The sequence below is a fragment of the Ostrinia nubilalis genome, chromosome 25 (assembly GCF_963855985.1).
Source record: "Ostrinia nubilalis chromosome 25, ilOstNubi1.1, whole genome shotgun sequence".
NCBI classification, from domain to species: Eukaryota; Metazoa; Arthropoda; class Insecta; order Lepidoptera; family Crambidae; genus Ostrinia; species Ostrinia nubilalis.
The window spans coordinates 1,149,163-1,174,015 of NC_087112.1; the positions used below are offsets into that span (position 1 = coordinate 1,149,163).

The following is a 24,853-nucleotide window of genomic DNA, read 5'->3' on the forward strand; positions in this document are numbered from 1 at the left end:
GTAGGAAATAAATTGCGGGCCTTACTCATCCATCCTATTTATACGAAATCATTCATCATCCTCTCACGTGCTAAGTAAATGTCTGTATCAATTTATTAAATGAAACAACTAACGATACATCGAGCTGTTTCTTCCAATGAGACTAAACGATTGGTCGATATCTACAAGCACATCCCTCTTTTAGACAAACCACGCTTGCGCGGGGTGTGGTGAGGTATGCGCCCGGTCAACATTTTTACTGTTGATAAAACACGATTCCCGCGAATGCTGAGCATCACTGAGCATTGATAAAAAGATGAGATGATCACGAGCATGGAATGCCTACCTAATTTAGATAAACCCATTTAAGACCTTGTAGGCTTGTGAAGACTGGTAAAGCTAAATATGGAATATGGATGTAGGTATTTTCCCTATTACTGTATACCTCTGCATGTATACTTGTTTACATTACAAATAGAAGTAAGATGTACTTAGCAGACGTATTGAAATAAAATATTTTTTTTTAGATTACTGCTCGTCTGCTCGATGAATGAAAAACAGTGATTTTTCAGCAGTGTTATTTACAAAATAATTTGTACCGTAACCTTATAAAGTTAAGGTTGATTATGCATTAACATAACGAGAAATTTGACGTTTAAAGTATCACATTGCCATTGCTAATAAAGACATTTCGTTTTAAGCATTATTTTTACACGAGCTTTTAATTAAGACAGAAAAAAATATACAAAATATAAAAATAAGACAATGGAAATGATAATTTATTCCATTTGAAACAATTTCTAGGATCAAAATGTTTAAAAGTGAAACGAACTGGTAAATAAATCGTGAATTTCTTGTGGAGTTGCGTTCCATTATACGCTCAAGTAGTGAAACTTCAAAAGTTCCACATAGGCGGTGAGCCACTGACAACACCGTATGTCAGAATACGTGGCCCGAAGGTTTACGAGATTTGTGCCTCTTGTTTATATTTTTTATTGCAATAATTCGACAAAAATCGCTTTTGAAGCCGTAAGTACATAAAGATAATAGTGTGTGACATAATACCTGCAAATTTGGATCCACAAAAAGTGTTAAATCATTGCCAAAGTTATTTACAAAGTTACATGGCAGCTGTCATTTTCATCATCCAGGATTTCGTGAATTTATCTCAAATTCTCTGTGTATTTTGTGAAATTATGACAAAAAAAGCTTTTTGCTGTAATCTTCAAGTGTATTAAGTGCGTCATCGGTGAATAAAATATCTAAATTTGAGTGTTTTCATGGTAAAATAATTGGTTCGTAGCGACTTGTTTCAGTTAATTACAAACTAGTTTTTTCACTTCCATTCATAATAATTGTGATAGTTTTAGTCTTTATGAGGTGTGGAGATACAATAGCAACAGCTCTCACGTTCAGAAACAGAATATTGTTATACTTTATTGTATAGCATAGGGTTAAAAACAATACATACCTACTTGTTATCAGTCTTTGAATGACAGGATTTGTACTATTGATAACTCCTCGATACTTTTATGTACAAAACCAATATGAAGTTATTAATGACTTAAATTATACATTCTAATTTACATTTAAAATTCGAAAGTTCGATAAATACGTAAGGTCAAAGGTTGTGACCCTAAACAACGTAGACTAAGCCATAGTAAAAATGGAAAATCACTGAAGTTAAAATATACTTTCTACTCCTTGTAATACCGTTGTAAATTGTAAGATTTTAACATAAATGGCACAAGTTGCCTATAGGCAATTAAATCATCAATTTATGACATACTTTTATGATCTGGTAAAACAATGTTTAGCTATAGAAATGATTATTTAGTGAACTGTATGTAACTACAATGATATCAGAACTGATGGAAATTGGAGCATACAGAGGTTATTATGGCAAGTGCTTATTAAATAAGCAAAAAGAAAGGTCAAAATCTGCTGCCAAACTTCAAACTGATGAAACTGTTCTGTGCCTAGTTTCCAACAGGCAAAGAAATACTAGGAAAAATAGGAAATGTTCGATACATTATGACTTGTTCTCCAATTAGACCGTACTAATACTATTTGTAATTAATTTATCATTTTGCACAGCACTCTCTAATTAATAATACAAATATAAAATAAAAGTATTTCATTAATTATATTGTGTAATCTAAATATGACTTATTTTTTATGCATAACAAGGCAGGTATTTGACCGCAATCGTACCTGGTGTTAAGTGAGATGCAGTCTAGTCTTTTCTGAATATCTTTATCAAAATATTCTTGTTGTAATTTTCAGATAGTGTGGCTTCCAACAAGATGATGAATTCGCAATACCTTCCCCCCGGACAAAATAACAATGCACCGAACAACCCCATCGGTTACCCGCCGACGGCACAAGACTTCAACGGAGTTCAGAACGCGAACATGTTCAACCAGATGCCTCAGAATGGGCCACAGATGGGCGGCAAGCCATTCGACCAGAACGACATGGCGCAGAAAATGCAGACAATGAATATCAATGGACCGGGCTTCCCACCTTCGCAGATGCCATCGGGGCAACTCCCTCCTGGAGCAAATTTCCCTCCCACATCCAACTTCCCGATGGGCCAATTACCACCTGGTCAAAGGCCACCGGGCCAGTTCCCTCCAGGCCGACCCCCAGTTAGTGGAGCACCCCCACAGATGATGCCCCCCCAAAAACAAGGCCCTCCGTCCTCTCAACCGGGCCCTGTGCCTACATCGCATCCAGGTTTCATGCCACCACCAAGTCAGACTCCGAACCAGTTTTCGCAAGGGCCTCCGTCGATGCAGGGTCCCCCGATGAGTCAGGCCAGTCAGCAACCTTTGGGTTCCGGGCAGATGCCACCCCCCCCGCAACCAGGTCTTCCGCCGCAGTCCGGGCCGATGGCTCGGCAGCCTGGCCCTCCAGGGCCGATGAACCCGGGCTTTCAACAGCCGGGGCAAGGTCCACCACAAGGTCTTCCACCACAGATGGGTCCCCCGTCGAGTCAGCCGGGGCTCCCCCCGCAGCCTTCCGGCCCATTAACTTCTCAACCGGGGCCCATGCCTCCAAGTTCACGGTCCGGTCCCTCAAACTTGCCTCCTCAGCCAGAATCGAGTTCTGATTCAAGTCGCCCACCCTTTCCCCCACAACAGGGGCAGTCTGGACCTCACGGTCAGCCAGGGCAACCTGGGTTCCCTAGTCAGCCCGGTTTACCTCCACAACCGGGCATGCCTCCTCAGCAAAGTATGCAGCAGCCAGGGCTTCCGCCACAACCTGGGATGCCCCCACAACCACAGACTGGTTTTCCGTCCCAACCCGGTCAGCAGGCTCAGAAACCAGGGTTAAATCAGCCGGGCATGCCTCCTCATCCTGGTATGCCGCCCCACCCGGGTATGCCGCCTCATCCTGGCATGCCGTCACAGCCAGGCATGCCTTCTCAAGGTTTATCTCAACCAGGTCTACCACCACAACCTGGGATGCAACCCAAACCTATGATGCAGCAACCTGGCATGCCTCCACAGCCTGGTATGCCTCCTCAACCCGGAATGCCTCCTCAACCCGGAATGCCTCCTCAACCCGGGATGCACCAGCCCGGTCTTCCACCGCAACCGGGTATGCCGCCGCATCCGGGAATGCAACAACCAGGGATGCCTCCGCAACCAGGAATGCAGCAACCGGGAATGCCACCACAACCTGGAATGCCGCCACAACCAGGGATGCCTCCACAACCAGGAATGCCTCCTCAACCGGGAATGCAGCAGCAATACCAATCGATGCCTGGTCTCCCGCACATGCCACCGCCTCTTGGCCAGCAAAGACAGTATCCTGGGATGCCGCCAGTGAGCCAGCAGCCGGGCTTTCAGCAGGGCTACCAGCAACCTCAGTCGGGATACCCTCCGCAGCCGCCGTTCCCTGGACAACAGCCCAGTTACCCTGGTCAGCAGCAGCCTCAGAAGAGGCTTGACCCTGACAATATGCCTAGTCCGGTGAGTTATTATTCAAGTATTGTTAATTATGTCATTTCATCATCATTAATCTAATAAGGTCATTAAATTGATGTCGATAAAATGTGCACCTTATGTCTTAAGTCTAAGGGCTGTTTCAAATTAGACATTTTGAGACGGACGGTTGTCGTATCGCACACGGAAAGTTGTATAATTGCGTTGGAATAAAATTGACAAGTACCAACAGTAAGTGTGCGGACTTGCATACGCCCTACAATCGTCCGGATCAAAACGTCTAATTTGAAAGAGTCCTTTATCCTACGAAATAATGTTGCTTGCGACGCCGCCTTGTAATAGCTTAGGTTCAGTCTAATTCCATGATCTATTCCTATCAAATCAAAATCAAAATTATCTTTATTTGTATAGACTAATTCAATTAGTACTTACAAATCGTCAAATGCTCTTAATTAGCCTATACATGTCTCATTCTTTTTTTGCCCTACCAGCGCTTAGAGACAAACATTTGGCAAGTGCTGAGAAGAAGCGCCGCAACAAACTCAGTCACTATTTATAATTTCTGGTTCCATTACGACGCTTATGTTTTATTTCTTCATTTTATTGTAGATCCAAGTAATGGCCGACGACCAACAAAACCGCGGGGGTATCTTCGTAACGAACGAGAAGGGTTTGGTGCCGCCGCTCGTCACCACCGACTTCGTCGTCGACGACAAGGGAAATGCCAGTGAGTTTGTGTAATATCTATTCAAAAATCCATAGTGTAGTTGATATCACATTAGATTATACATTTTTATCACTATAGTCTGGTCTGTGAGCACGTAGAATGTTGTCCAATGACCCCAAGCTACCCATCCTTATCGCTCGCGCGTAATTATGTTGCTGTCGCGCTCGCACACTCACTGCAGGCGCCCGTCGCACAGTCGCGAAAGCAATATAATTACGCGCGAGCGATAAGGATGGGTAGCTTGGGGTCATTGGACAACATTCTACGTGCTCACAGACCGGGCTTTACCTACTGCATGACTTTTTTAGTTTCATATCGGCGTCTGTAGACTAAAGAAAAAAAATACCTCCTGGTAATAGTGCATGGATAATGATGAAAACTTATTGGCATTTTTATTATTGTACTTAATTAATTATATCAAGAAGTACCTCTTATAGATTTGAGAATTCATCAAAGATCCTAAATAAATATTAAATATTGTCATCATACAATGCAAATACAATGTCTAATAATTAATTTTAAACTGTAGTAAATAAGGTAACGCAAACAACATTTCTTTTCCAGGTCCTCGGTACATAAGAAGCTCAATGTACAGCGTGCCAGTGACGGCCGACTTGCTCAAACAGACCTCGATGCCTTTCTGCTTGGTTGTAAGTAAACCTTTCATTTAACTCGTCTAACCATAATTCGTCGGCCGTTTGGTGTAGTGGTTCGAAACGGACTACTATTCCGGAGGTTGCGGGTTCGATTCCCGCACTGTACAATCATTTGTGTGCTTGAACATATTTGTTTGTATTGGACTGGGTGTTTTCTATGTTACGGCCAACGAGAAGCGATACCAAATGTAAACAAACCCAATGTCATGGGTGAACCCGTCTGACTTTGACATATTTTGGCGGGAGAACGAGACATTACGACAAGTACACAAGATGGGAAGAGACAGAATATATTGTCAACTCGACAGTCGTATCGACCTTTTGTATCGCTGCTAGTTGGCCGTACTTTATGTATTTAAAAAAATGTATTTAAGTATGTTTATATCCGTTGTCTAGTACCCATAGTACAAGCTTTGCTTAGTTTGGGACTAGAAGCGCAGTGTGAAATGTCCAAGGATATTTATTTATTTATTTAATTACTGTTAAAACGACTTTTTCACAATTTACTATGAGTAGCTACAGCTAGGTGTAATTAAATCCTATGCTGCTACTGAATTTGGAATAAGCTAAAGTAAAAGAGTAATAATTGGGCTTTGCTAATCCTTTTGAGTCGGGAAATGGAAGGAATTGCTGAAATATTGATCTTGAATGTTCCAATGAGATCTATAGATCGGTCTCTGTTAGAATGACAGCCGAATGACGTCCACTGCTGGACAAAGGCTTCCTCCAAGGTTTTCCACAATGATCGGTCCTGCGCTGCCCGCATCCAGGCTCTTCCCGCGACCTTCACCAGATCGTCGGTCCACCTAGTAGGAGGCCTGCCCACGCTACGTCTTCCAGCCCGTGGTCGCCACTCGAGAACTTTTCTGCCCCAACGGCCATCGTCTCTACGAGCAATGTCTCCATTCGAATATAGATCTAAAGATTAGGGGACAACAGATCCATAATTGAATGTAATTTCTATTCACAGCTAGCTCCAATGGCTGAAACAGTGGGTTCTGAACTGGAGCCACCACTGTTGGACTTTGCAGCGCTGACCAACTCGCCGACCATGGGCCCTGTGCGTTGCTGTCGCTGCAAGGCTTACATGTGCCCGAACATGAAGTTTATTGACGCCGGCAGACACTTCAAGTGTGCCTTCTGTAAAGCTACTACTGAGGGTAAGTTTTGATCTTTGATTTACTCACAATAATGATGTCCTTTCTCTTGTAATTTTATTTTTGTTGAGCCCTCATCATCTTTTGTGTTATAAAGAATGCAGGTTTTGTTAGTATTATAATCTTGATTTACTTTCTTCTTAAAACCATGCTCAAATCTTAGGTCTAACATTTTTCTACTTTTCGGATCGTCGTTCGTTCGTTCGTTCGTTTCAGCCAAATGACGTTCACTGCTGGACAAAGGCCTCCTCCAAGGTTTTCCACAATGCACGGTCCTGCGCTGGCCGCATCCAGGCTCTTCCCGCGACCTTTACCAATTCGGATCTTCAACTTTTCGGATCGTCACCAAGACAAAATTGTTCAAAATAAAGTAGTAACTGTATAACCAATGATGACTGTTTAGAGTTAATATTCCGAACTGCAATAAAATTAAATCTTTTTTGATCGTTAAATTAAGAATTATGACCTGTCACAAGCTTTTGACACAGTTGCATCGACCCAACTTTAATTAACATCGCTATAACATTGTAACAGTGCCAATGGAGTACACGCAATACGTGAACAGCATGCAGCAGTATGGACGCATGCCGGCCGAGATGGCGCTGGGCGCTTACGAGATCGTCGCCACCAAGGAGTACTGCCGGGTACTGTACTGAGCCCATTACTAAAGCCCCGTCTCCGCGCACGTAGAATTTTGTCCAATGACCCCGAGCTACCCATCCTTATCGCTCGCGCGTAATTATATTGCTGTCGCGACTGTGCGACGGGCGCCCGCATTGTGTGCGTGCTCACAGACCGGGCTTTATAAAAGCATATTTTTGGAAATTAATCTTTTTTTACCTGCATAATTTAAGTGTGCGATGCCACGATAGTCGAATCGTGAAGGGGTCGGACTGGCCGACTCGTCATCTGAGGAACGCGGGTTCGAACCCCGCTGCCGCACGGCTATTGTGGTGATTCCATTCGTGACACAAGCATATTTGGCTTAGTACGACGGGTTAACGGGACTATTAGTAATTTGTGCAAAAACCAATTACTAATATTCTTAAAAAAAAAGTAAAGGGATTGTTTAGACATGTCAAACAAAATTTTTTTTCTATATTTACATTTAAGACCTACTTATTCATAAATTAAGGCCAGTTGTTACATGATGAAAGGTGTTTAAATTACCTATTTCTCATTTACTGCGATGTATAATATGTTTGTGTATTTTTACTGTTTCTTCGTGAGTGAATGTTAAATATTTAATATTAAGTAATCTTACAGAATAACACACTGCCGAACCCGCCGGCGATAATCTTCGTGATCGACGTGTCATACAACGCCGTCAAGAGCGGCCTGCTGCAGACTGTATGCGACAACATCTCAGAGTTCATCGAGGTGAGACGATAAGCCAGAAAAATAATTTTAAAGCATATTATTTTGAAAGCATATACGCGTTGATTTCCGTTTCAAAATGGTAAAGTTAAGTCTATACCTAAATTCTTTAGAAATTTCCTCAAATGTAAACAAACACTTCTGCACACAATTACACCATAATCACTTACGTGTTCATAATATCATACACATTATTTCACAAGCCCATGATACCAACTTTATTCTCACGATTATACAAGTTTGGAATTAATCTTTAAACAAATTATTTTAGCAAAATATGTGGACGATGAAAATTTGTGAGACTTGTCAAATTGACTTGAAGTTTAAAATTATGTGTTATCTCCATGTTGTCTCTGACACATCAGTGTTGTAACCTGTAAGTCATAGACAATAATCGGTAAATTTAATCGATTTTATTTCAATTATTCAATCATTTTTATTACTGATTGCATTTAAATAGATTTAAATAGTGTCTTAATCAACAATGTATTTTTTCTTCATTGAATGTACTACTAATTGTTTAATGCATTGCTTTATAAAGCATTATAAATTCTTTCTATAGGTACGTAAGTACTACAATAATTTCAATCCGCGATTAACGAGAGGTTTTGTCGCCTCACTAGGGCACAGATTAAAAATGTTTTAATGTCAGTTGGCCATATTTGTTTACATTTAGGGAAAATTCTAAAGAATCCGACTTTACATAATTCCACCAGCCCCCTTCCATCACCGGGGAAGACTCAGGTTAGCGTATCATCCCTACATTGTCGACATTCCACTAGCTCGCACTAAGCGTTTCAAATTTTATAACGCGAACAGCTAGGTACTGGAATTCGCTGCCTGCTGCTGTCTTTCCTGAACACTATAATCCGGGCCTTTTCAAGGCGAGAGTGAATAGGCACTTACAGGGCAGATATGTACCATCCTAGACTGCATCGCACTTAACACCAGGTGCGATTGCGGTCAAATACCTGCCTTGTCTTGCATTAAAAAACATTGACTGGACTTTTGTGGCTTTAATAAATTAGCACTGGAAGTAGTTTAGCTTTTGTAATCAATCTATCATCTAGCTAGGAGATCTACTGTTTTGATATCCTTGATTTAATTTAGAATTTTAATATGCCATTTATACGTTTTGTTTCAGGCTATGCCCAAAGACCCTCAGACAGGACAAACGTGGACAAGAGTGGGATTCATCACTTACAGCTCAACCGTGCATTTCTATAACATTAAGGTATTTATTTGCTACATCTTTCCTCTATAACATGTAAGCGATCATCTTATTTTTTTTTTTTTTTTAATTGGTATAACGTTAAGAAGAGGGTTTAGTTCTGATATAAAATTCAGCTTTCAGCTTTTGCTTCAATGTTTGATAGGCCTAGTTGCAAATAATAGATATCCGGCTCGAAGGACCATGTTCAGTTTTAGATATGATCATGTGAGACTGTATTAGGGCTAGTAATATACGTCTAATAGATGATGTAAGCTCTTACGGAAATATCTCCACCTCTCATTGCCAGCGTTACGTTCCCTGTGTAGCTAGGATCTACAGCTTCATCATCATCATCATCATCATTATTTCGGCCACAGGACGTCCACTGCTGAACATAGGCCTCCTCCAATGATTTCCATATCGCCTGGTTGGTGGCGGCCTGCATCCAGCGCCTTCCTACCTTTATGAGGTCGTCGGTACACGGTCTACAGCTTGATCGCCAAGAAAAACCCAACCAATGAAGATCAATTTTGTCCCAATGCTAAACTCGTGACCTTTGCAAGTTTTCAATCTACAGTGTTCAAACTTTGTAGTACCAGCCCATATGTTGTCCCAAAGGGGTAGCAGGGAAAGCTATATTCGGGACGTGTATAAGTGCCCTGGAAAAGGCCTATGTATTGAATAAAGATTTGCTAAACTTTTGCGCACATTCGCAGGGTTCCTTAGCGCAACCACAGATGTTCTCCGTGGGCGACGTCCAAGACATGTTCGTGCCTCTACTGGAAGGACTGCTGGTGCGCGCTGAAGACAGCGGGCCCGTGCTGCAACAGCTGCTGCAGCAGCTGCCCGCGCTGTTCAAGGACAATAAGGAGACGGAGACAATACTGCTGCCAGCTGTACAGGTAGGACTTACTCTACTAAAGCCCGGTCCGTGAGCACGTAGAGTTTTGTCCAATGATCCCAAACTACCCATCCTTATCGCTCGCGCGTAATTATGTTGCTGTCGCGCTCGCGCGCTCACTGCGGCCGCCCGTCGCACAGTCGCGACAGCAATATAATTACGGGCGAGCGATAAGGATGGGTAGCTTGGGGTCATTGGATAAAATTCTACGTGCTCGCAGACCAGACTATAGTCAGCAGGTGTAGGTACTGCCACTAGAGCGGTTGTTCCGTGACGACCAGGAAACCGAGACCATCCACGTTAGTGTGTGAAGACTTGACTCCAGTAAGTAAGCAGGATCCAGTCCAGTCAGCTACAGGAAAGGGAAGTGTGTGTGCTGCCTTTGGCGTGCCGGTTTTTGTAACAACTGCTGCGGTTGTTCGAGAGAGACCGGGACCATCCTGCCCGCAGTGCGAGAAGGCTTGACTCCAGTAAGCTACAGGAAGAAGAAATCTGTGTGCTGCCTCAGCTGTTCGTTACATTAAAGAGACAGATACCATTCTACTGCCTGCCGTGCAGGTAGGACTTGACTCCACTATCAGCAGGTGTACTACCACTGTCAGCATTCAGATTCTTCTAGACTGCATTCAGCTGTAAGCAAAGGATATGTGGGTGCGCTGAGGACAGCGGGCCCGTGCTGCAACAACTGCTGCAGCAGCTGCCCGCGCTGTTCAAGGACAATAAGGAGACAGAGACCATCCTGCTGCCCGCCGTGCAGGTTAGTGCGTGAAGGCAGGTTTTAGATCTTAAGCAGCTGTAGACGAGTGAAAATGCTGTCGCTAGAGTGTCGGTTTTTGTAACAACTTTTGCAGCTGTTTCACGATGACAGTGAGAGTCGAGACCGTCCTGCTTCCCGCCGTGCAGGTTAGTAGATCACCTGTGTGTGAAAGCAAGGAATTGACTACTCTCGGCTGTAGATGTATTGGCAAGAGACTTGGTTCTGCCTTGTTTTTCCGCTGGAGCAGCTGTTGCTGTAACAGCTGCCCGCGGTTTTTCGCGACAACCGAGACAATTCTGCTCCATAGCAGCCACTAGGCAGCAGGTGTGCTTCCGCTGAAACAGCTGTTATTTCAACAGCCGCTGCAGATGATCTGTAACTTGTGCAGGTCAAGGGTCAAGTACCTACTTGACCCTATTTAGCTGTAGGCGAAGGACATGTCTGTGCCACTGCTGTAGTGGCTGCTGTTACAATAGCCGAAGCAGACCGAGACCATATTACCCACTGCCATTTACTCATCACTGCTGGAGCGTGACCCAATTTCCCAACTGTCTGATTTGTGGTGTGCAATACAATAAACTTCCTGTCTAGATTGTGGTGGATAATAATGAATATATCTTTCCTTCCAGGCAGGACTAGAAGCCCTGAAGGCAGCGGACACAGCAGGCCAGCTGCTTGTGTTCCACACGTCGCTGCCGTCGCTGGGCACGGCGCCCGGCCGCCTGGCCAGCCGCGAGGACCGCAAGCTGCTCGGCACCGACAAGGAGAAGACCATCCTGGGTGAGCACACAACAGCAGGGCTCTCTCTAGCGGACACAGGCCAGCTGCTGGCTCCACACGTCGCTGCCGTCGCTGGGCACGGCGCCCGGCCGCCTGGCCAGCCGCGAGGACCGCAAGCTGCTCGGCACCGACAAGGAGAAGACCATCCTGGGTGAGCACACAACAGCAGGGCTCTCTCTAGCGGACACAGGCCAGCTGCTGGCTCCACACGTCGCTGCCGTCGCTGGGCACGGCGCCCGGCCGCCTGGCCAGCCGCGAGGACCGCAAGCTGCTCGGCACCGACAAGGAGAAGACCATCCTGGGTGAGCACACAACAGCAGGGCTCTCTCTAGCGGACACAGGCCAGCTGCTGGCTCCACACGTCGCTGCCGTCGCTGGGCACGGCGCCCGGCCGCCTGGCCAGCCGCGAGGACCGCAAGCTGCTCGGCACCGACAAGGAGAAGACCATCCTGGGTGAGCGACCAGGGTATTGTGAGCCTTGTGGCGTGCAGCATAAGGCAGCTGTTCACCTGACAAGGAAAAGACTATAATGGGTGAGCGACCGGTGGTATTGTGAGCCTTGTGGCGTGCAGCATAAGGCAGGTGTTCGCCTGACAAGGAGAAGACCATACTGGGTGAGCGACCGCTGACATTGTGAGCCTTGTGGCGTGCAGCATAAGGCAGCTGTTCGCCTGACAAGGAGAAGACTATACTGGGTGAGCGACACAACAGCAGGGCTCTCTAGCGGACACAGCAGGCCAGCTGCTGGTGTTCCACAGTAGGGCTAGGTCTGAAGACGGCGAACACAGCAGCTATTCCATACATGTTATAAATTATGTAAACAGTTTGTCGCTAGCCCACCGTTTAATATTTCAAGTGTGTTATTTCTGCTGATTGCAATACATTTACTGCACTCAAAAGTAGAAAATATTATACCACAACTGATATTTTGGTGAGTCGGTGCCGGAAAACTTTATACGTTTCCTAATTTTGGCTCTCTGGTTAGACTGGCTCTTTTTTGGAGTCTCTTTTACTTTTTGTCAATTAACCTTTCGTATGTCTTAGCTAGTAGTACTGATCAGGACCAGACACAATTACTTTCGTATTGTGCCTGAAAAATCTTCATCTGTCAGTTAAGTAAGGGTGATTGTTAATTAAATATCCTTGCTGCAGCTCCTCAGACAACTCTATACAACGAGCTGGGCCAGCTGTGCTCGGCGGCAGGTGTGTGCGTGGAGTTATTCGTGGCCAACAACGCGTACGTGGACGCCGCCACCATCGGCCAGCTGCCGCGCCTCACTGGCGGACAGCTGCACAAGTATACCTACTTCACGGTAAGCTCAATGAACTGAGGGCTTAGAGTAGGCGCACACCGTTGATTTTTCGTCGGCCGATAGTTTAGTCGGGCAGTTGATCAATATGGGCATGTATGGGAGTGCGCACACTACGCCGATTCGATTTGGCCGATTCTTCATACAAATTTAAATCGGGCACAACTATCGGCCAACTAAAAATCAACGGTGTGCGCCTACACTTAGTGTGAGTTTACATCAAACGTCTTCACTAGTGATTGCGTAAAAAAGTGAAATTAAAATGTATGACGGATTGTACAGCGCCCCTAGCGCCAACTTTCAAGAACTAAAATTTTCATACATATTTTAACGCAGTCAATGTCGAACGCGTTTGATGTAAACTCACACTACGCCCACTGGTTTCTGGTATTTGATGACAGTTAAGATGGTGCAGCGACCAAGAGTGTGTCTTGGCCTTTGAAAATAAGAATCTCCACTTCAGTCTGTACTGCACCACCTCGCGCCACTTATCAACGTGTAGCTTGCACACGTCCTTAGCCACTTCGTCCCCCCAACAATCTCAGTCTTCACTCGATTGTCCAAAGTATACTTTGATGATGATTATGAATAACTAGAGTTTACTTAACAGTTTGGTTTTTCCACTCTTTCAGTCACTATTTCTTTTAAAACTTTACACAAGAATTTCGACAAGCCATAAATTGGTTAATAGCTGTTATTAACCAATAATTCTCATGTATAACTTCTCTAAAACATTGAATTAAACATTAGGCTCGGAAAATCCAATTTTACTGCAAATTTTAATTTTTAGCTGTTTCTAAAACCTAAACCTAAAGGACCTCATAGTTTCCTTAAAGGTCTTTGATAGGAATTACATTTGAATAGTGATGACAAACAGCAGTTGTTCCATTGTCAAAAAAATTGTATTTATGATTGTTTTTTCATTGTTAAAACAATGTGTTTTTCTACATCCAGGCGGACATCGACGGCCCGCGCCTTGTAGCGGACGTAAAACGCGTAGTATCGCGGCCCACTGCACACGATGCTGTTATGCGCGTGCGTACGTCAACCGGCGTGCGCGCCACAGACTTCTACGGGCACTTCTTCATGTCTAACACCACGGATGTGGAGCTTGCTGCTATTGGTGAGTATTAATCGATTTATTATTGTTTTGAATTGTAGCTCTATTGAGCAGCTGCCGATTAATGTTATTCTGATTTTTAAAAGTTATGCTGTGAAATTCGATCAAAATCCGTTCAGTAGTTTTTGCGTAAAAGAGATTGTCCGTCAATCATCACTATCTCACATTGATAGGAATGACTTGCTACTTTGGTAAGTCCTACAGTTATGGAGCTGTCGAAGGGATATTATCAAGTAAAATTATTATAATTTTAATTTCATGGAGACTAGGGAACTGAAGTGATTGAAATCAATGAATGATTTTGCGTTTGTATGGGTATCTGGGTGTGCTGAATGCCAATTTTTTAATTTTTTTTGCACTAATGCTGATTTTGAGCGAGGAAATGCCATTTAACCTACATCGATGATGTGTTTATTGTGCTAGTTTCTTTTCAAAGAATGTTAACACGTCACGTTGATTTTCGAAATTAAAGATAATTCTGATTTTATGGAGGAGTCCATTGAGGAGAAGTATAAAATCAGAATTATTTGAAAACACAATACAAGACGTGAGCGACTAACATTTGTCCTTGTTTCCTAGACGGTAATCCGACTTTTGACCTTATCTCCAGATGCGGACAAAGCGATCGGCATCGAGATCAAGCACGACGACAAGTTAACAGCAGAAGACGGCGTCTACATCCAGGCAGCCTTACTCTACACGCACCGCTCCGGCCAGCGGCGCCTGCGCATTCTCAACCTGGCGCTGAACGTGGCGCACCAGCTGGCCGACGTCTACCGAAGCATGGAGCTCGACACCTGCGTCAACTTCCTCACGAAGCAAGGTGAGCCTTGTGTCTGCAGCATAAGGCAGGTGTTCGCCTGGCATCCTCCACGTGGCCACCAGCTGGCCGACGTCTACCGAAGCATGGAGCTCGACACCTGCGTCAACTTCCTCACGAAGCAAGGTGAGCCTTGTGTCTGCAGCATAAGGCAGGTGTTCGCCTGGCATCCTCCACGTGGCCACCAGCTGGCCGACGTCTACCGCAGCATGGAGCTCGACACCTGCGTCAACTTCCTCACGAAGCAAGGTGAGCCTTGTGTCTGCAGCATAAGGCAGGTGTTCGCCTGGCATCCTCCACGTGGCCACCAGCTGGCCGACGTCTACCGCAGCATGGAGCTCGACACCTGCGTCAACTTCCTCACGAAGCAAGGTGAGCCTTGTGTCTGCAGCATAAGGCAGGTGTTCGCCTGGCATCCTCCACGTGGCCACCAGCTGGCCGACGTCTACCGCAGCATGGAGCTCGACACCTGCGTCAACTTCCTCACGAAGCAAGGTGAGCCTTGTGTCTGCAGCATAAGGCAGGTGTTCGCCTGGCATCTGAGGCATCTAGAGCTGATGGCTGCTGGGGCAGATAAGTTCTCGAGTGGCGACCACAAGCCGAAAGATAGTGTGGGCAGCCTTCCCTCTAGGTGCACCGATGATCTGGTGAAGATCGCGGGACCTGTCGTTGTGGATCTTTGAGGGAGATCTTAGTCCAGCACGGGACTATTCCCACCTCTCTTTCCCACCGCTGCAACTCCTGTATAGCCAGGATCTGCAGCTTGAGCGCCAATAAAAACTCAACCAGTGAACCCGCAACGAATTTAATCAGAAGAACATAGGAGTTCGAAGTTAAGGTGCGACTTCACTCCGTTGCAAAGCGCATGACAGGTTTCAAAGATTTCCAAAAATTTGCTTGCCACACTCGGGAATCGAAACAACTAAAATCTGTTAAAAATTACACCCTGTATTTTTATTACATCGATCGTTAGGGTTAAGTATAAGGATGAAATCTCTCTAACAAACTTGATTAATCAAATGAAAGGAAAACCATGAAATCTTAAATTATTTTAATTATGTACAGAAAATCGTATGGTATGGTAGTGAATTTCGGAAAATTTTCGAAATTCTTTGAATGCAGTTCTCTTCCTTTTCTAAAATAAAGGAATGTTTTCTTTCAGTAAAATTGTCTATTTACAGTACTAAGAGTACTTTCCCTCCAGGTGGCATTACAAAATTCCACCCTGTATACTCGTAGGTATAACTCAATAAAGTAACTCCCTTATCCTTCCAGCTGTATGGGCCCTCCGAGACGCCGGCTCTCATGCAGTCCGCGAAGCCCTATCAGCCTGCTAAGCCCGCTTTCTAGCGACGCTGTCTTTCTTGAATCATTTCCACACGTATATAGGAATATCTCAATAAAGTAACTCCCTTATCCTTCCAGCCGTATGGGCGCTTCGAGACGCCGGCCCGCGCGCGGTCCGCGAAGCCCTATCAGCTCGCTGCGCCCGCTCACTAGCGGCCTACAGACGGCACTGCGCATCGCCGTCGTCGGCGGGCCAGCTCGTGCTGCCCGAGTCGATGAAGCTGCTGCCGTTGTACACCAGCTGTTTGTTGCGGTCTGACGCGCTCGCGGGAGGTATGTGATCTTGTGTGATTGTAATAAAAGTCATTTTGTTTTTGAATATACATGGTCCTTTGAGCCGGATCTTTTCTTAAGATTTTAAGGTGATATATTTATAATTTTGCATCTGTGCTTATTTATTTAGGAAAACCAGGGTTTTACAGTGTATAATAATGACAAGTTAGGCAATAAGTAAACCTTTTATACGTTCCTACAGTTAAAATGGTATAGAATATCTTATTTAAAAAAATCATACAAAAACTAAACAAACAGTTCATAATTTTAATTTTGTTTATATCCGTTGTTTGGTATCTAGTACAGAAGAAGCTAAATACCAACCTTTTACTATCTAATTTTACAACAAAAAAGAAGACTTCGACTCGACATGGTCCTTCGAGCCGGATATTGACCAACAATTATTTTCCATTTTCCAAGGTCCGGACATAACGTGCGACGACCGCTCGTGCGCCATGTACCGCGCGCTGACGGCGGGCGTGGAGCAGTCGGTGGTGTTCACGTACCCGCGCCTGCTGCCGCTGCACGTGCTGCCGCGCGAGCGCCCGCAGCCGCTGCGGGCCTCCGTCGACAAGATGCACGACCACGGCGTCTACCTGCTCGGTGAGATATTATACTTGTCGGCGCCGGACACAGATGCTGCAAATTATTATTGATGATCAATAGTACCAAACTTAATATTATGTTATCTGCTTAGATTAATAAAACCTAGATAGATAGTCAGTGCACGAAAGGTGAGGCAGATTTTAGTAAGCCAGAATGGCTTACTCGTAAACGTCACATGAACTGTCAAAGTGAAAAATTGGTAAACACGTCCGACGACTTTTAATTAATTAAGACGGTTTGTGCTGTGAAAGGGTGTCTAAATACATCAGAAAAACTAAAGAAAGTGACCAGTGTTACATTTCATAAGTAAGTACTACGATTCGACGCGTATTTTGCTTGAATTTGGCTTTCAAAAATTAAATACGGGAATGATACCAGTAACAAGAAAATTTATTTCCCAATTGTTCGCCGTACAAATACACTTCCTTTTTTATGAAATCGAGACTTTTCAGTCGATTTATCTTATTGTAATTAGGTAGGTACTTTGAATTCAATAAATAAGTAAGTACATAATGCGTTTTGTTTTTGTTAGTTATAAAATCATTAAAAACGTATTAAAAATTTCCCTACTTTCGGGAAAATCGCCTTCACTGTCTACACTCCCCAACAAAATTGACACTAATGACATAAGATTTTTGCCTCACTCTTGACGAAGCGTTTGTATGAAGACTATCCATCTAGGTTTTATTAATCTAAAGTTATCTGTATAAATCTGTAGAGCAGAAGGTTTGTGATTCCTAAACGTAACACCCGACTGATGCGCAGAAAAAGATAACTGTCAATCAGTTGTGTCATGTCAAGCAGTCAAGTGTGAGCAGGCGGCTGCGAGGTTATCTTTGAAAGCGTGTTGAGTTTGGTGGAACGTTAAATTGTAGGGAAAGTGATTGTCAACCATCCAACATATTATCTCCTTGCCCGCTAACCCACGCCAATGGAGATTCCACCCCTAGAGTTCCTTCTGATAGAGACCCAGTGCCTTTATACTTATTATTCCACAACGAGGAACAGGGCCGGATCGTGAATTTGTGGGGCCCTGGGCTGAAACTTCTTATGACGTTGTCACGTAAAAATATCGTCCGTAAACCGACTTTACAGACAATTTTTTTTTTAATTATGTTGCTTCGATAGTGAGTGTAGTGGAAGTTATTAAATGAAAAGAGTGGACTGTATAAAATTAATTGTCTATCTACTATATAAAAATAAGTCGGGTTTTCCTCCCTGACGCTATAACTCCAGAACGCACGAACCGATTTCCACGGTTTTGCATTCGTTGGAAAGGTCTCGGGCTCCGTGAGGTTTATAGCAAAAAAAATTCAGGAAAAATTTCAACAGAAAAGCGGGAAGGGGGTGAAACGGGATCCACGCGTACGAAGTCGCGGGCGGCCGCTAGTTCGGTATAAATTTACAATGATATTGTGACCGTTTAGTGCAAAGTCGTTGAAGAGAGTGCGTCAGGATCGTCTTCTTCTATGTTCGCTCGCGAACCGAACATTGCTCGTTCGTTCGCCGAACGCTCGCCGCTCCCTCCGGTCACGCCGCCCGCGGGCAATGTCCGTGAGTAGACAAATTATGGCCTACTTTTTAGCGGTGTCTGGGGGCCCCTTGTAACCCCGAGGCCCTGGGCTGCAGCCCAATCAGCCCATAGGTAGATCCGGCCCTAACGAGGAAGCTCTTGGCCTGTATCTCACCTGATGGTAAGTGACGATCAGGCCGAAGGTGGAAGCGAGCTTCACCCGGAATCCTCAACCACGGAGGAACTGGCTATCTTACCTCTAACTGCTGGAACACAAAATGCTGTTAACATTGTTGTTATGGCGACAGACTTAGGTAAGATGGTGGCAGCTAGCCAGGCGGACTTAGAACAAGCCCTACCACCAACCAAACCGAACAGAAAAATCTGCCCCCACTGGGAATCGAATCCGGGACCTCTGCGTCTGAAGCAGGTGGTTTTACCACTAGACCACAGAGGCGGGTAAATATACTGACTATCTTCTTCCTGTCGTGTTGACAACAAACCTACACATCATCATCATCTCAGCCATAGGACGTCCACTGCTGAACATAGGCCTCCCCGAATGCTTTCCATGCTGCGTCCAGCTCCTTCCTGCTACCTTTATGATGTCGTCGGTCCACCGTGTGGATGGACGTCTCACGCTGCGTTTTCCGGTACGCGGCCTCCACTCCAGAACCTTGCTGCCCCATCGGTCGTCGGTTCTGCTTACTATGTGCCCTGCCCATTGCCACTTCAGCTTGCTAATCCGTCGGGCTATGACAGCCATGTCGTATTGGCCTCCTGGACATAGGGCAGAAGGTTCTGGAGTAGAGGGCGGAGGCTGTGTACCAAAAATGTCTCTTTTTACTGTGAATCGTCCACCCACAATGTAGACCGACAACCTTATAAAGGTAGCAGGAAGGCACTGTATTCAGGTTGCTGCCAACTAATCATTAAGGAAATCATTGGGGGAAGCCTATATTCAGAAGTGAACGTCCTATAGCTGATATGATGACGATAATGAGGGGTTTTAATAACGTTTACAGTAATTTGAAAAGTTTTTAGATAAGTGGTGTCTTAATCACAGTGTAAGCAGGCTTTCTAGTCGGTGACCCGACGATCCGATTGTTGTGGAGATTGTTTTGAGAAACCTTAGTCTTAGGTTTAAGTGAAAAAAGAAAAAAAGAAGGGGCGTGCATTCAACTTGACTCACCTTAAAAATATACTACACGTCAACATCCATTCAAACTCCAATTTCACTATTCCAGAGAACGGCGTGCACATGCTCCTCTGGGTAGGCTCGGCCGCCTCGCCGGAGTTCGTCCGCGACGTGTTCGGCGCCGCCTCGCCGCAACACATCGACACACAAGTGGCCGAACTGCCGGAACTTGACAACCCTACGAGCCAGGCGGCGCGCGCGCTGGTTGAAGAAGCTAGAGTGAAGCGACGCAATGCTATGAGGGTAAGCAGCATATACTGTCTATCGCCCGTATTCACAAACATTGCTATGAGGTCTCACAGTGCGCGTGGACGCACAGGGTGACACACGAACCAATCACAGAGCTCTATTCAACGCTGTGCGTTCGATTTGCTGCTTCACTTAAGCAAGTATCGTTTGTGAATACGGGCATATATCTCGTCGTCATCAGGTCATTTGGTCATCATTCCAGGAGCACGCACGACCTATCTGATTTACCAGAGGCAAATGGAATCTGTACAGTTATGACGTAGTCATAGTCAGGGGGGGGATACTCCTAAATACGCCATCCTCACTGTCGAATATTTCCACCTCTCTCACACAAATTGAGATTCCATCACGAGCGACAGTGATAGGTAAACCGAAACTATGTAAAACGACTGTGACGTGTTCGCCTGAGCTAGACAACCCTACGAGCCAGGCGGCGCGGGCGCTGGTTGAAGAAGCTAGAGTGAAGCGGCGCAATGCTATGAGGGTAAGCAGCATATAACTGTCTATCGCCCGTATCCACAAACATTACTATGAGGTTGTACGGGCGGGAGGCAGTGGTTGTAAGGCACCGCTCCCGTGCCCGGGATATGCGGTCAGGAAGGGAACTAACTCCCTAGTGAGCCTAGAGTCCCTATTCCCTAAGACACTAAGTCCCTAGAGCCCTAGCCCTGCCTAACAATAAATACTTAGACATAATAAGGTGTGATAGGAAGGAAGCTGTGCCCAGGTCGCCCAGGGTAGCAGCGTTAGGACGGCAGGTAGGCGGCGGGGACCCGCTGCCAGCCCGGCAGACTCACCGGACTGATCATAGCGACGGCTAAGGGTGTCTTGGCCGCAGCGGGGGGAAATGAGACACAACGACGGACGGTTGATATCTGTTTTATTTGTATTATGATAAGCTATTTATATATGGTTTATTGTATGTACACATTTAAAGGTATTTGTTAGTGTGCCGTCGGTGTAGAGTGCCGACGGTGCACGCTGAAGGTTCATGGGTCGCCCGGCGGTCGATGCTGACGGTGCAGCAGGATGTACGATCGTGCTCGTACAGAGGTCTCACAGTGCGCGTGGACGCACAGGGTGACACACGAACCAATCACAGAGCTCTATCCAACGCTGTGCGTTCGATTTGCTGCTTCACTTAAGCAAGCATCGTTTGTGAATACGGGCATATATCTCGTCGTCATCAGGTCATTTGGTCACCATTCCAGGAGCACGCACGACCTTTCTGATTTACCAGAAGCAAATGGAATCTGTACAGTTATGACGTAGTCATAGTCAGGGAGGCTACTCCCAAATACGTCATCCGCACTGTCGAATATTTCCACCTCTCTCACACAAATTGAGATTCCATCACGAGCGACAGTGATAGGTAAACCGAAACTACGTAAAACGTTCGCCACGTGTTCGGCGCCGCCTCGCCGCAACACATCGATACACAAGTGGCCGAACTGCCCGAGCTTGACAACCCTACGAGCCAGGCGGCGCGGGCGCTTGTTGAGGAAGCTAGAGTGAAGCGACGCAATGCTATGAGGGTAAGCAGCATATAACTGTCTATCGCCCGTATTCACAAACATTACTATGAGGTCTCACAGTGCGCGTGGACGCACAGGGTGACACACGAACCAATCACAGAGCTCTATTCAACGCTGTGCGTTCGATTTGCTGCTTCACTTAAGCAAGCATCGTTTGTGAATAGGGCATATATCTCGTCGTCATCAGGTCATTTGGTCACCATTCCAGGAGCACGCACGACCTTTCTGATTTACCAGAGGCAAATGGTAATATCTGTATAGTTTTGACGTAGTCACAGTCAGGAGGGCTACTCCTAAATACGCCATCTTCACTGTCGAATATTTCCACCTCTCGCACACAAATTGAGATTCCGTGATAGGGCAGTGTAGTTGCCCCTCCTGAAATTGGTACGCCTCTACGTAAGATTCACAATTAATTGGTGCAGAATTCCTATCAAAGCAATTCATAATATTGGTCCTTCGAGCCGGATATAAACCAGCAATTTTCAATTGCCTATTAAGTCACTCAAATTACTAGGACATAAGCAATTGAAGGATCCAAAGTGCAATTAATGTGATGCAAGGTAAGTGTTAAGTATCATAGACTAAAGACTAAACTAAGTACTTAGCAAGTGTTCGAACTTCTAATCCTTTACAACAAAAGAAAAGGTTAGCAGCAAAGCTTAGCACTTTTTATTTTTAGTTTTTTTCCTAGAAAATAGTTGCAAATCTATCTGCTAGCATGACACGCATGCATTTTTCTCTGCATGTACTTATTTTGACTATTTCCTTCTGAATTTTTATACTGAAAAGATATTGAGTGAAAATAGAAATATTATAAACGTCAATTGAAATGTCATTAGATTAAAAAAGTATCAGATTAGCATTCACTCAATATCAATGCATGACTGAAAGCGCTTCGTAAACGAGCAACATTTTTTACCTCAATTACTTCACTATACTATTACAAATGGCAACATTATTAATAACGATATTTAGAATGTAGGCCATGTTGTTCTAAAACAATTTCTTGTAAAGCACCATATTGGATAATAATCGAATCTCGCTTCAGTTTGTCTCAATCTTACTTTGCTTTAGATACCAAAACTGAATGCAAAGTTTTGGACAAAACCTATAGATGGCGCTAATAAAATGTCAATAAAACAGCGTCTGTAGACACAATAAGGACAATATCCGAATTTATTTATTTCTTGCAAGTCTCCCAACACTTGCAATTCCGTTGCTCGTTTACAAGCCCCTAACGCCCTGGCTTGGTAGTTGGACATAGTGCACCAGTACGACAAACGGGAGGCAATGTTCCGGCGACTGCTGGTCGAGGACCGAGGGCTGGACGGCGCCGATTCCTACACCGAACATCTGCTCAACACGCACAAGACTGTCCAGAAGATGCTGTATGTTGACGCGCTTTTGCCCTAAAAGTTTCCGGGTTTTTACATTTATCTCATAAAGTTAATGTTCCTTCGGAATAGAGCAACAACCATGAGCTGTCAAACGAAACTGCTTTTACTGTCACTGGATGTCATTTGTGTGTCAGTTTTCAGGAATATTTCAGTGTTTTGCAATAAATAAATCACTGTCCTTTGTTGCTCTATTCCGTATATTAATTTTATGACTTATCACCATTGGCTTGCCCCATCTTTGTCATCGTTTCTTCCACGAATCCCCTTTTCCATCCTTTTTCTACATATCTCCATTTCATACGAACTGAATTTTTCTTTTGAAAAATTCACAATTAATGAGGCAAGTCAATAAGGATAAGTGTGATAACCCATTTTACGCTTTTTTATGGTCTTTGGGTCACATTTGAAGTTATTTGGCAGACAGGTTTTCTTTCCTCTTGGTGGTATAGGTTTTTAGATGTCGTGTGGCTTCCTTCATCCAAGGTAAATAAATCTATGGTAGCCTGGTAATTCCAAGATGGCGCTGATGAGATTGTTTGTTGTGTGTGTGAATATCGCCTATTTCAACTGTAATAGGTAAGGGAACATTTTAAATCGCAGTGCTCGCTTCGTTTTACTTAATATCTAAAGAGCGTGACGTGTGATGGATTGAGTGTTTTAATAACGTGTTTTTGGTTGTATTTCGATTGTGTGATTTAAAGCTTATTATTTTAATTTTGTTGTTATCTATTTCTCTTTATGTTGGTATGCTAATTGATTCGTTTTACAAGTGATTTGTGTGTTCTAAACTGGTATTAAGCCAGGGGGTTGGGTAAACTTTCATTTATTAATTTACACAAGATTTTTATAGCACCTTAAATTAAATAGAATTGAATTTGACATATTAACTTGGCCTTAAAAAAACAAGCCTAGCAAGGTCAATGTTTTCTTTAGTTCTGGACCAGATATTAACCGCATTCCGTAGTGTGTATGTATGGTGGTAACTATATTGCCACTACTGCGTGCTATGTAATCGATAAATAAGTGATTTGACACGTCATCTGTGCATATCCACAGCAAATCATCGTTTGCCACCTGTCAAATAAAAAAAACAAACACTAAAAATATTAATTATTTAAATTTTAATAACAAACATCATTGTTCCAGCTAACCCTAATGCGACAACACGACAAACTAGAAGCGGTCCTACGACACTTCCTTGTGGAGGACCGCGGCGTGGACGGCAGCGCGTCCTACGTGGACTACCTCTGCCACGTGCACAAGGAGATCCGGGCGATGCTATAGCCCGAGTATTAACACCAGCACCGCTGGCGCCTGGAACACTTCCTCGACTGGTGAGCGACATTGTCAAACGCATAGGCCGAGTCTGTTAAATTTCTTTTACCAAATTTTGAACGCGACATTGTCTAAAGCTGTGGCCGAGTCTGTTAATCTTTTATCAAAATTTTAATGAGTCGTCAAAAGCTTTGGCCATGATTGTTAAACAAGTTAAAAATCGATTTACATAGGATGCAATGATTCATTTATCTTCAAAACAAGCGTTGATTGAAATTGTCTTAAAACTAATATTTCATAATCTAAACAAAATGGCTCTTTGTTGAAATATTAAGAGTTATAAGAACTAAAGTACGTCCTTGCGATACTCGTGATATCGATTAAGCGAGAATTACGCAGTACGCATGTATGATACACTAGCATTGGTTGTAAGATTCAAAGGCTGTACCTATATTAGTAAATTGTAGGATAAATCGTGGTTATTACTTCAAAAAATATTGTATTACAGCCTTATTGTATTTCTTGTATTGTATAAGAAAATTAATGAATTCATGTTCAATTATTAAAATAAAATGAAATTTCGCTCACCGATCGAATGAAAAGTTTCCAGCAAATACAGATATCGATTGATGCAGTGATCGATTTTTACATTCACTTACTGTTTAATGTAATATAATTATTATTAGCATACATAAATGATAGTGTAA

General features: G+C 44.2%; 2 protein-coding genes across 2 annotated transcripts; both read left to right on the forward strand.

The window, feature by feature from the left end:
* The first annotated feature begins 906 nt into the window (after positions 1-906).
* Positions 907-24,248, forward strand: LOC135084300 (protein transport protein Sec24C). Its single transcript, XM_063979108.1, has 17 exons — positions 907-1,008; positions 2,266-3,959; positions 4,542-4,659; positions 5,224-5,309; positions 6,286-6,475; positions 7,007-7,116; positions 7,739-7,852; positions 8,994-9,083; positions 9,779-9,964; positions 11,350-11,500; positions 12,653-12,813; positions 13,765-13,933; positions 14,541-14,753; positions 16,176-16,370; positions 16,791-16,973; positions 19,737-19,930; positions 24,018-24,248. The coding sequence occupies exons 2-17, from the start codon at positions 2,286-2,288 to the stop codon at positions 24,153-24,155; spliced, it is 3,972 nt and encodes a 1,323-aa protein (XP_063835178.1). The 5' UTR covers positions 907-1,008; positions 2,266-2,285; the 3' UTR covers positions 24,156-24,248.
* Positions 14,837-16,087, forward strand: LOC135084249 (uncharacterized). Its single transcript, XM_063979023.1, has 2 exons — positions 14,837-15,245; positions 16,026-16,087. Exons 1-2 carry the CDS (start codon positions 14,837-14,839, stop codon positions 16,085-16,087), a joined length of 471 nt encoding a protein of 156 aa, XP_063835093.1.
* Positions 24,249-24,853: the final 605 nt, after the last annotated feature.